We start from the raw sequence: 12,616 nt of genomic DNA on the forward strand, positions 1-12,616 counted from the left end.
AGAAGACGCTGTTCTTACCTAAAAGTGAGGTTTGTAAAAGGGGGTGCGGGAAAAGTTAGAGGAAGGTTTACACCCCCCCCCCCCGCAGAAGGCAACCCACATAAGTGTGCAGTTTTCCCCCCTCCGACGTCCCCCAAGCGCCCCCGGGGTTCCTGCCACTTCAAAAATCCCTAGAACTGCGACACCCAGGACAGAGACAGCCGGACAGGCAGAAGGGCAGACAGACCGACCGACCGACCGACCGACCGAGAAACAGAGCACCTACTGGTTGTGGTAGCCGAGGGGGTCCGGGATGCAGAGTTCTGACACGTCCATCAGTCCCGTTTTAGCATTCCCAGTTGGTAGAGAAAGGCGGCGGGGAAATCACGCGGAAGAGCGAGTGAAGGGCACAGGCGAGGTGCGAGTCCGGGCAGGGGCACAGGGAGCGGGAGAAGGCAGAGTGGGAGCGAGCGCCGTGGCGGGGCGACAGGGAGGCAGAGAGCCGTGCGCGCACAGCCCAGCGCTCCCACTCAGGCACGCACTCCAGCGGGCAGAGGGGATGGGGAGCCGTGGAGGAGGCTCGGGCACCAGAGACTTGGAGCCCACTAACCCTACTGTAGCTTTAAGGCTGGGAGACTGATGTATGGTTTGGCTCCTATTGGCTATCTCTCAGGGGCTGGACTTAAAGTGACAGAATCGAGCTGGGGTGGGGGGAGGGGGGTGAGCCTGAGAGACTTCAATGGAATCAGACGCCCGGGCAAGGTCCCCACCTCCTGAGGAGTAAGAGCACCGAGCTGTAGAGCCGGAAGGCCTGTCCTCTCGCCATTAAGAAAAAAAAAAAAAAAAAAAAAAAAAAATGGCCCAACTGGCTAGTGGGACTGGGGGGTTGACAGATGGGCTGTTTACACACATACACCCCGCCCCCCCCCCACACCGGCATCCTATCCTATAACGAGCAGGCCCAGCAAACTCACCTCTCTCTCACAGCCGTTTAGAATGGGTCTGTTTTACAAATTGAAATGAGTCTCAATGCTCCACTCTCAGACCCAGCGGAGGCCTGGGACTTAGAAATTCACAGCCTCAAGCCGGGCCGGGGGCACAAAAGTGCAAAGGGTCCTGTGGGCAGGTGAGGCACAGCCAGGGAGAGCGGAAGAGAAGCAGACTCCCTTCGCATCTCATCTCCTGGGCCAGCTGGTTCTGAACTGCCCTCCCACAGCTGGATACAGGGTGTGCGTGTATGAAATGCTCTCTAGATGGATAAAATGATGCCCTTCATTGGCAACGCTAAGAAATGTGCCGAGGACACAGACCTGAGCAAATAAATCCCTGTCTGCTTAGGAAAATACAATTGTGGTTAAAACAACCAACTTCGAGGCCCGCAGGTAGACACTTAAGCATGCACACCTGAATCCCCAGCTACGAGCACACCTGCGTCCCTGTCTGCTGCTCCCTCCAAGAACCGGGATATTATGAGCTGCCGCTGTACCAAAACAAGCTATAAGTTATGCCCCAATCCTTCTTCTGGGGCTTTTCATCTTTTGAGATGTGCCAGCCACAGAGATAATAATTTGATGGTTCCAATGAGTGTGGGGAGGGGATAGGTACAGAATTATTTAAAAGGGAGGGGGAAGCCCTCAGGAGACACCACTACCTTACTCTCCTATAGTCTACAGAAGACAATGAGCAGTAGGGGGGGAAGACATAATTTTATCATCAAAATAAGGTCTAAATGGAGTGTAACCGCAGGCAGTATTCAAGCACTTCAAGAATAAAAGCAGGGAGGTTGGCGAGAAACCCCAGGAGGGGCTGGGGACCGGGCAGCAGGACCACAGATGATCCCTGACTTGGATAAATGTGAGCGTGTGCTGGCTGGGAAACAGAGCTGTGATTTTTCATGTGTGCAGAAGTGGAGGAACGCACGGGATTCTCCGGGCTCGGGGCTCAGGCAGGCATCTCACAGAGAGATGGATGAAGATGTCTGCTCTGGCAGCAGAACCCCCAGCAGCCCCGGATTTTTTTTTTTTTTTTTTTTTTTAATCACGTCGGTACTTGGTTGTATTAGAGGTGGAAACAGGGTGTGGAGACTCTTTCCTTAACCGTGGCCTCTACACAACCGCCGCCCCGCCCCCCCGCCCCCGCCCCAGGCCAAGACCTCAGTGACTGGTTTCTCTGTATCCTGTCCCGGGACCCCTGAAATCCCTTCTCCAAAAGTCCAGCAGCCCCGGAGCACTTTGGAAAATGCACACCCAGTGTTCCCTTGTCCCAGTTGGGAAACAGGTCCCCAAGGAAGGCTTCACAGGACAGACTCCAGTGTGTCCCTCTGCACCCTCCCCAGCTCATGCCATACTGCCCTCAGTCTTTGTACCTGCTGCCTAGAACGCCCCGCCTTCTGGAAGGCACCAGAACCTTCTGCAATTCAGGCTATGATGATGTATGTATCAGTATGAGTAATATCCCCCCCCCCCCCCCGCACACACACACACTAGATTATAAGCCCTGTAAGGGTAGGGACTGTTTTTGTTTCCAGGAGAATCCCCAGTGCTTAATGGTGCCTGATACAGAGCAGTTGACTTGATAGATATTTTGTTGAATGAATAGAAGCGTGGCCATTTGGGGTGGGGTGATAGGGCCTGCTGAGGGACAGGCTGGCAGCCCCAGAAGGGAGTACGTGGGGCCAGTACTGACCCCAGTATGGGGTCAGTGGCTCCTTGCTCTGGGTGGGTGCACCAATTTTAGCTGGAGACGGAACACACTTGATAGAATAAGAAAAGAAAGACAGCTTCACAGCCCTGGGGCATTGGATTCAAAGCCACTGGGGGCAAATGAGGGAAAAGAAGAGCTTTTTTTGGTTAAGAAGCTAGGGGCTGCTCCCACACAGTCACTACCTGTCCAAGGTAGGAGGAGAAAGGGAACTGAGCAGCGCTCTCTGGGGACTAGCCAGTTACCCCCCAGGGAGGGAATGAGGTCCTTGAGACCTGCTTCCTCCTCCTTGTCCAGCCTCCTCACAGACAGCCCTGGGGCAGAGTTCTTTCTCTTTCCTTCCCTGGTAGGACAGCCTGTAGACCCTGCGGGAGGGGAGAAGGGGGCTGGCCAGCAAGGGGATCCTGATGACCTGACCAAACCTGGAGGGGTCAGCTTTTCCTCTGGTTCTCCAGGCAAACTCCGAGCAGGGGGTCCCCACACTATTCATGGGACCAGTCGTTCTCTGCTCTGTTTTCACCCAGTTCACAGGATGGGGCTCCTTCCCAATGCCAGGGATGGGTCCCAAGTCTCTAGCTTGAGAGGTGGCAGTGCCATCTGGAGTGCAGAAGGCTCTCTGATCTGCTCCTGATGCCTCCATGTGACATGACCCAGCTTTCTCTCTTCCAGAGCACAAAGGTGCGGTGGGGAGGGGTTGGCAGTGGGGGTGGGATGTGGGGTGTGGAGGTAGAATGAGTGGGCAGAGCTCTTGGGTTCCTTCAACCTATCTAACACTTGCAGGGCTCACCCAGAGCAGGTGCTATTTGTACCCCTCCCCACCACTCCCCAGCCCCAAGCTCTATGCCACCCACCCCGTCACTGTCTTGCGTCCCAGTACTGGCAGCCCCACATGGGCACGTCAGCCAAAGGGGACTGGGACAAAGGCATTAGACGCAGTCCTTGTGGATGGTGTAAGGGGACAGCAGCTCATTTTGTTCTTGTGAACAAACTCCTTTAAATGGATCGTTATTACATTTACAGAAACTTAACAGCTGGGAGGGGCTTGGAGAATAATATAAAACCATCACTGGACTTTACAAATAAGGAAACTTACAAATTTCCCTGTGTGGAGAAGTGACCTACACAAGGTCACACGGTGAATCATGGGCAAAGCACACCATCTTCGGGGCCTACTTACTCAACACCTAAACTCCTAAACTTTTGTGCACCTGTCTCTTCACTTTCCCTCCTTTTTCTTCCCCCAAGTTCAAACTCTTTGCTAAAGAACATGAAGCCAAACCAGAACAGCGCCACCGGCAATACTCTCTACACACACTTCCACCTGGGGGGGGGGGGGACCAGACTGCTGTGTCCACACCCTTCCGCACATGGTTTCCTGGGAGAAAGAGGAGGCACAGATTGGTGGACACCCATTTCCTGACCTGCTGTCCCACTATGAGAAATGCTCCAGCTGGCAGAGAAGGAGGAAAACACACCCAGACACAGCCTGGAACAGAGCGGTCTCTTCCTCAAACCTGTGTTTCTCCAGCTACAAAAAAGTACCAAGTGCGTTGTGGATAGCTAGACACGGACTGACACGGACTAGCCACTCTTTCCCATCCCAGTCTGGCTAAGGGCTTTATAACATGGGTTGTCCCAGTACCTGCACCCGGACCTCAAGGCCCAGCCAAGTGGCCTTGCCATGATCTCTGCAGCTGACCCCCCCTCAGCACTTCTGGCCATGGGCCTGGTGAAAATCTCCACCTTCAGCAGAACCCAGGCTTGGTGGGGACCTTCCCTGTCTTGCAGCAGCCTCCCCGGACACCCGTCATTTCTACACACACGGAAAGCAGCAAGCAGCATATCTTGTCTCTCGGAGTCTTGAATCCCCTCTCTGTCCTGTGCTCCTCTGGGCCCACAAGCAGCGGCTTTCCCCCTCTTTTTGGCAGGGTCACTCAGCAGGAGCTGGGGAGCTCAGTGTGGGCCCCAGGGGGAGCAGAGGACCTGATGGCTTCATCACTAAAAGATAAGAACCAACAAGAATTTTTGGAGAGGGACACTGTTTGTTGGGGGATGCCGCCCCTGTCGCTCACCCTCACGTTCCCTGAACCCACGTTTCCAGGCGAGATGATGCCTCGGGAAACACACAAGTGTGTAGCCACTTCTTACCACCGGCACGGGAAGAAGACGTCTCCGTGGAACCGTCTGAATCACAGTCCAAGCCTGTGTCTGATCCGCCCCAGAGTAAGGGCCGGGGGAGGCGGGTCCAGGAAACGTATCCATTGACCGTCCACGATGACAAAGGTGGGCCTGGCCTAGACCGTGAGCCTAACCCGTGCGTCTCTGCGGACAGTGTTGGTCAAGCCAGGGCTCCATGGACTCCCGGCCAGGGAAAATGTCCCCAGCCGCACCCCTCTTTGGGTGGCTTTGGGCCCCCTCTCTTCTCACATGCTTGAATTTGGGGTGTGGGGTTATATTCCTGAGTGGTGGTCAGCAGACTGTCGGCCCATTGGCTGGCGTATGTCCCAAGGATCATAATTAACTGATAACGCTAATACAATGTGAGTTTGTGCTCCCATAATAGTCTCCTGCTGACAGATAAATGCTGCGGAAACATGATGGCTTTTCCTGAAGCTGTAATGGCCCATTATTGGGGCAAGAAGGCTCGTGTACATTAGCATTGCCGCCATGACACCGAAGATGAAGTACGAAGGAGATGTCTTGGGTGAATAAATGCTTGGGTCTCCTCCCACCACCGCCATCCATTGCATGATCAGAAATCCCTACTGCGGGTCTTGGAATAGCTTCCAGATATTTCAAAGCTCCTGTATTCATTTTTTTTTTTTCCCTTGAGCCTCAAGATCCCATTCTCACCAACAGAGCTGAATACTATATTAAAGTTCTCTGCCTGCCAAAAAGATTCCTGCTTCCTGCGGTCCCGTGCAAGATGGCGACTGCAGCAAGCAGGCAAGTTGGGGAGATGAGAAAGGGGAGATAGGTGTCTCCAAAGAAACTAAGATCTTTTTCCCTCCTGATCGCCAGGAGCATAAGAACACATCAGGAATGTGATAGCTTTGTCCTCTGCCAAATTTCTGGGGGGGGGGAAATGAAGGAGGAGGAGGAAGAAGAAGAGGAGGAGGAGGGGCAGGGGGGCATGGAGAACACGGTTTGATAGTACCTGGGACCTAAGAGGCATTGAACAACTAGCTATTGACTGAGTGAATGATCTAATTAAATATTTTCCATTACAGTACATGTGGGTTTTTTTTTTCCTTGTAACAAAGAACTTTGACCTTATTTTCTGTGTCTGCATCACACATTAATTTATCATCCAATTTCTTGTGACTTTTGCATCAATGTAAGTATAAAACAGAGTTGGTTTCGAATAGTAAGACACACAGTTTGTGTCTAGGGTCTCCTCCCTGGGAAAAGGACACCTTCTGTGGTTGTTGATAGTTTTAACTGCAAAAACCTCCTGGTCAACGCAGGCCACAGAAAGAATGAACAGTTTGCTTTGCAACCCACGAATTATGCTTCCGTGTACATCTCTAGTCTCAAGAATAATTATCTTAGAGAAATCCTAAGACACACGAAACTTTCGGAAAATTAGTCCAAAAGCACCACACACACGTCAAGGGTTATTATTAAGTGGGAACAAAGAAACATGTTGGCTAAGCTTGTCTCGGGCATTAACGACACCAAATTCAAAACTGGGAACATTCAAATGTGTTTTCATTTCCTAATGGCTCAATTAAGGTGGAGCTTCTGATTTCATTATTTTTTTCCAGAATAAAATGCATTTTATTTTTGCTCTAATAAAATGCTCTATGGAGAGGGGGAAAAACAGCAAATGCTTTTAGGTTTGATAAAAAAATCAAATGTACATGGTTTATAAACTGTAAAGTGCTCTCTCTCTATAAAGCATGATTGAGATGATAGCTTTTATCTGTGTTCTTATAAGAGAAAAGTGCTGCCCGACCACTACCTTCACAAATGTATATTGTAATGAAACCAGTCCCATTGGTGAACTCCCCGCAGCTCTGAACAGCGTAATTATGAACGGGTCAGTACCGATTCCAGATGAAGGTTCACGCTTTGTAGCAGAACCAGATCTGACGTCTTTATTTTTCATAACAGTTGGGAATGCGAAGTTTCGGTAGAGCCCCTGACTTAGGAGGCTTTGCCTCCCCAAGAAGGACAAGACAAGGCAAGAAGGGAAACAGCAGAAGAACCAGACAGAGTTTACAGGGGTGGGCAAAAGGCAGTCAACGATACAAGATTTAATATGGGTAAACACCAGTAACACACTTGTCAGCAGTGACCCTAGAGTGAGCCGGCCCGTAGGAGAGCTGGCGGGAGGGCAGCGATGCAGAGAGACATCTGGGGTCAGAACAGATAGCACATTAAGCATGGGCCTCCAGCTCAATGGCATGACAAACACTGCTTTGGGGTAATTCTACAAAACCCAGCCGAGCAAGGAGCAGCAATAATTCCTCTTTACTCTCCCTTACTAAAAGCACAGATGGAATTTTATGCCCAGCCCTGAGGGACTTGCTTCGAAGGCAGACTGGAAAGGTGATATGAAGAGGGCTAGAGAAGGTGTGGAAGACTCCTGCAGGTAGCTGAGCCCCACAAGGAGAGGGACAACCACAGGATGAGGAGGGATGGGCTGTCTCTGTGTGTAGGACAAGGCCTTGGGTCCAAATACCGTGTCTCTCTCTCGCTCTCACACTCTCTCTCTGTAGGGCTGTCTCCATTCCTTCTGACCACCTCCCTTTCTCTCTCTTGGTCAGTAACCCACTCAGGCCACACCCCCACTTCCAGTGCCTAAGACCTAGCTCACTAAGGGGTCACATAATGCACCCCAGAAGTATAGCAGGGGCGCTCTCTGAATTCCTCCCTTCTTCTGCCCTCTGGGCACTGTTTTACGATCATTTCTTTGTATAGACCTTCCAGAAAAGACACACATGTGCCAAGCAATCTGCTCAGACTCCTGGAGGCCGGGTAGGAAACGGCAGGCAGGGAAGCAGCACCTCGTGACACACTGCTTGGCATTTGTCCCCACTCAGGTCCCCCTTCTATCATCCCTGGGCTTCCACCAGGTGAAGGTGTCAGCATTTTAATGCTTGCCTCAGGCTCTGTTTTCCAGGGGTCTGGGGCTAAGATAAAGACAGTCAGCAAATGGGGGGGGGCAGTCTAGGGCCACCGGCCACCGACTTTCTCTCAATTTAAATGATCTTAGTATCCACTACCCCTTTCCTTGGTTGGAGGAGAGGGAGCTCGAGTACAACGATTGGGTGGGTAACTGTGGCTCGTCCCCACCCCACTTACAGACTCTCCAGTTTACAAAGGCCCAGTGGACTCTGCCCTGCCCACCCGCCCTCTCACCATCCACTCAGACCCTATGGTTTTGATTCAGTTGCCAAAAGTTTCAGATCAATGGTGTCATTTGGAGCTAACCAACACTCCCCCCTTCCCCATTCCCCTCTCCTTCCTCCATACGTCCAGACGCCAGGCCAGACGTGGGAGGCCAGGTACATATGGCTCCCTCCCTTCCCTGGTTTCCTTCATGCTGAGCTCAGCTACTTCCTCGCGTGACCACCGTCTCCCCTCATGCACACCCCTGACTTCAGCTGTTGGCTTCAGCCATGGGGAGAGTTGAGTGGCTTCAGGCGGAGGGGGTCTATGACCTCCTCGCCCAGCAGAATTCCAGGGGCCCATGGTTTCACCTTGTTGGCCGGCCATCTTTAGCATATTCTACCTTGTTCCCTTGTGGTTGAAGAATGGCTCTGGGGCATCGGTATCCCTTTCTCACCTAGCTGTGTCCAAATCCAGGAAGGGAGTGTGTGCATAGGTGTGCTTATGTTGGGGAAAATGTTGATCTTTAGGTCCTTTTTTTTTTCTTTTTTAAAAATCTTTATGTCATTCAATTGTTTTTCATTTGTTGGTTTTGATTTGATTTTAGTCCAGAGGCAGATCTCTCCTAAGAGTTCCCCATCCCTAGACCCCTACAGGCTTATCTCTCATCTTCTTGGCCAGAATCCAGTCATATCCTCACCCCAAACCAATCCCTGTCAGAGGAGAAATGGATAACCATGATTGGTTTCAAATACACTTACTCCCAGAAGCTGAGGGAAGGGTCCCTTTCCCCGAGAACATTCATATTCAATGACAAACGAACCCACTTCTGTTAGAAGAGGAAGCAGGAATGGTGGTGGAGGCAGCAACCCAGTAAGTGTCTGCCACGCCTGCTGGTACACCTGTGCCAGGCCAGACAGTGGCAACAGCCCACCTTGGAGGCAAACAATAAGAGGTCATCATCTGTACAGTCGTAAAAACAACACTAAAGCCGACAAAAAGCTCCTTTGTTCATCACCTTACTCCAACAAGTCAAAATAATGTCAGTGATAAGATACTCTCCCCAGGGGGCGCCTGGGTGGCTCAGTGGGTTAAAGCCTCTGCCTTTGGTTCGGGTCATGGTCTCAGGGTCCTGGGATCCAGCCCCACATCGGGCTGGGATGGAGCCCCTCCCCCACATCGGGCTTTCTGCTGGGCAGGGAGCCTGCTTCCCCTTCTGCCTCTCTGCCTACTTATGATCTCTGTCTGGCAAATAAATTAATTAATTAAAAAGAAAAAAGATACTTCTCCCCAAGAAAATTTCTTATTGTTCTGAGTTGTGATTGTTGTTGAATTTTCATAACACAGGTAAATTCCTAATTAGTATGTTTTCTTTACCTATTCTTTAATACAAATCGCATTCCAAGCGGAATTTCCAAAGTCAGCCACCCCCCCACACTAACTTAGTTATACATAGCGGTGGGGGTCGGGGTGGGTCGTTCTCAAGAGTAGATTCCTAGTGGCTCAGAATTGTTCCGGCTCACGTAAGGGGCAGTGTGTCTGAGTGCCTGTGGTCTATATAGATCCTGTGTTTAATGGGTGGATTTATTTTTATTTTTCTATTTTAAAAAGTTTTATTTATTTATTTGACACAGAGGGGCAGAGAGGGAGAGAGCACACGTGCATAAGCAGGGGTGAGTGGCAGAGGGAGAGGGGGGAAACAGGCTTCCCCCAGAACAGGGAGCCCGATTCTATGCAAAGCTCAAGCCCAGGACCCTGGGATCCTGACCTGAGCCTGAGCCCAAGGCAGCCACTTAACCCCTTAACGGACTGAGCCAGCCAGGCGCCCCTCAGGAGCATTGACACACAGAGATTCTAAAGACAGAGAAGGCCCCTGAGGTGCTTTGGTCCCATTCTTCTATGTGACCACCTGGAGTTTTCATTTGCATTTAAAAGTTAAAGCAGTGTTAGGGCAGAACTAGGAGCTGTAATATTTGTTAGTTCAATAACAGTCCCTACGTGAAAAGTTTCCCTGGGTTCCTACCATATTTTTAAGGCAGACCTTTATTCTTTGTTCTGTAGTGTTACGGTTTGCTTTTAAATTAACCCACACATTGGGAAAATAGTGCTATGGGTTATTCTGTGATTATGCTGAGTCACCAGGTGTCACGCATTCAAGGTCTACCCAACATCCCTCCTTTCGCCTGGTTGTTCCTTGTCTCAGTGTCCCCAGTTGGGCTAGCTGTCCTGAGAAAGAGACAAGGTGAATGCGCACATTTCCTTAAGACAGTTTTAGGGGAACTCATCTCCAAACAGATCACTGACAACCAGCCCTGAGCCCCCAAATCCCCTCAAGCATCTTCTCCACTCCCCTCCGGCTGAAGAATTCTACCTTTTACCAAATCCCAGCCATGAAGACTCTATTTCTTATTCACTATTCCCCCATCCTCCGGTTGGGTCCATCACTAGTATGCTAACATTTTCATTTTCTCCCTCTTTTTCCTGGTTCTTGGGAGAACGCCAACTCTAGCATGGGTCTTCAGACTCAGTGACCAGGGTGGAGAGGGCGGAGGGGACGGACACTTACTGAGCACCCACTCCGTGCTGGACACTGGGCCCTACCTACCCTGCCACTTGGCCTTCACTTTGGGTCATCAGGCCCCCCTGACACCCGCGGTGTGTGTCAGCCCTCTCCTTTTATCTACTGAAGAGAAAACTGAAGCTTCCAGGGTTAAGTGCGAACGGCCAGAAGACAATCCAAGACTAGAACCCAATGCTGGCTCACCCCAAAACCTTTGCTCTGTCTAACCCATGTCACCTTAGTGGAGTCCATGCCAATGCCGTGTCCTATGACAGAAGAAGAGGCTTTCGTGGGCTAGCCTGAGAACCCAAGTGCCATGGCTAACTGGGAAGATGGGTGCTTAGGCCTAATCCACGGATCTGTAAGAGGACTTTAGGATCGTAGCCTCTGGGACATCAGTATGGGCCAACCTATCCCCATGTTCGTGTATTTAGCCAAGATCTGGAGAAGTTCTTTAGGATCGTAGCCTCTGGGACATCAGTATGGGCCAACCTATCCCCATGTTCGTGTATTTAGCCAAGACCTGGAGAAGTTCTTTCAAATCAGAATGACTGCGTTCTCAGTCCTGGAGGGAGAAAACGTGAGAAGCGGTGTAACGTTGGGGAGGAAACCGACTGATTTTATGAATGATGCCAAAGGGTAGATTTTAACTTTCTATGACTCGGAGACGGTGAAGGGCAGCCGGAAGAGGGAGGACGTGGCGAGAAGGAAGACAATCTTCTGCCAAGCAAAATTTCCTCATTAGGGCCAATTTGCTCGGCTGGAGAGGGTTCAAATGGGCAGCAATTTTGAAACCAGCTGGACGCGCTTCAGTGATTACTGCAGACACGCCCAAGAAATCCGAGGGTCGCCTCTAGAGGCCCAATAAGCTCCCTACAAAATTCAGGAGATCTGGTTTCCTCGTGTTCCTCCTATTCCGTCCCCTCCCCCTCCTTGTGGTTTGAAAGGTCTTGGCCAGATCAAATAGTTGGTTTTGTTTCCCTGTTTCTTCCAACATCAACAATGCGCGTCTCCTTTCATTCCTAGGATCCTAACTAACCCAGCCATTCCGCCAAGGAGCCTCATGTCCTGCCCCAGCATCAAAGGAAAATCCAGAGGGTGGGTTTTTCCAGAGACTTTGTTCCTTAACAGCTCCTCAGTGACAGCCAACCGGGGCTGGTCCCTCAGACAGACTCATCCGCAAGCAAGCACACTTTTTACCTATGGGAATCACAGAAGCATCATTTCTTTTTTTAATTTTTATTTTTCTTAAGATTTTATTTATTTACTGGAGAGGGAGTGACAGAGAGAGTACGAGAGAGCACAGAGGCAGAGAGAGAGGCAGACTCACTAAGGAGCAGGGAGCCCGATGTGGGGCTCGATCCCAGGACCCCGGGATCATGATCTGAGCAGAAGACAGACGCTTAACTGACTGAGCCACCCAGAAGCCCCCAAAAGCATCATTTTAAAGCAATGGTTTCCAAGCTTTACAAAAAGAGCCCCATAGAGTCTTTCTTCAGATGGAACTATACCCAGGACTTTGTTATATGAAACAGCAAAAGAGGAGCTTTTCTGGTTTAGGGAAGTGGGTCCTCCCCCCACCCCCAGCAGGAAATCCACAAGCCACTTCCATAGAATCCCTTGTTCTCCCTGGGGCGCACTTTGAAAATCAAAAGGATATCTCTAAAATCAGGGTTCTCTCAACAGCATCAACACAATCAACTCCAAGATTAAGAAATGGGAAGAATCCGCACACTTCTGAGGGTTGTCTGGGCAACCCCTATTTGGAGTCCCTGGGGCCATGTTGGTAGAAGCCATGGTTAAAACCTAGCAGCCTGCCCAAACACACCTGCTTTTTGTATCCATGTCCTTCCCGATTCAGAATGAGGCCAACCCCATTTAGGCGGCTGGCCTTGCGGCACCGCTGTGAGCAAGGACCCAACTCATCACCCCACGGAGGCAGGCAGCTTGGGGTTCTCAGCACCGGGAAGTCCACAAGTGGATTTGCTATCAAGTACGGAGACGGTTACTGGGCATATTAACATTGGTTAAGTACTTTTC

The 12,616-nt window shown here is 50.8% G+C and overlaps 1 protein-coding gene across 2 annotated transcripts in view; it reads right to left on the reverse strand.

Annotated features, from left to right (window-relative positions):
• Positions 1-12,616, reverse strand: part of ESRRB (estrogen related receptor beta) — a 164,939-nt gene that overhangs the window by 103,488 nt on the left and 48,835 nt on the right. Inside the window, exon 1 of one of the 2 annotated variants that reach the window (XM_032344857.1) lies at positions 266-623. The exons of the other annotated variant lie outside the window; for it this stretch is intronic. Coding sequence (XP_032200748.1) covers positions 266-315 — 50 coding nt within the window. The 5' untranslated portion in view covers positions 316-623. Of the gene's footprint in view, positions 1-265; positions 624-12,616 lie in introns of those variants that run through there. 2 annotated transcript variants of the gene reach the window in all.

The sequence above is a fragment of the Mustela erminea genome, chromosome 5 (genome assembly GCF_009829155.1).
Source record: "Mustela erminea isolate mMusErm1 chromosome 5, mMusErm1.Pri, whole genome shotgun sequence".
Lineage (NCBI taxonomy): Eukaryota > Metazoa > Chordata > Mammalia > Carnivora > Mustelidae > Mustela > Mustela erminea.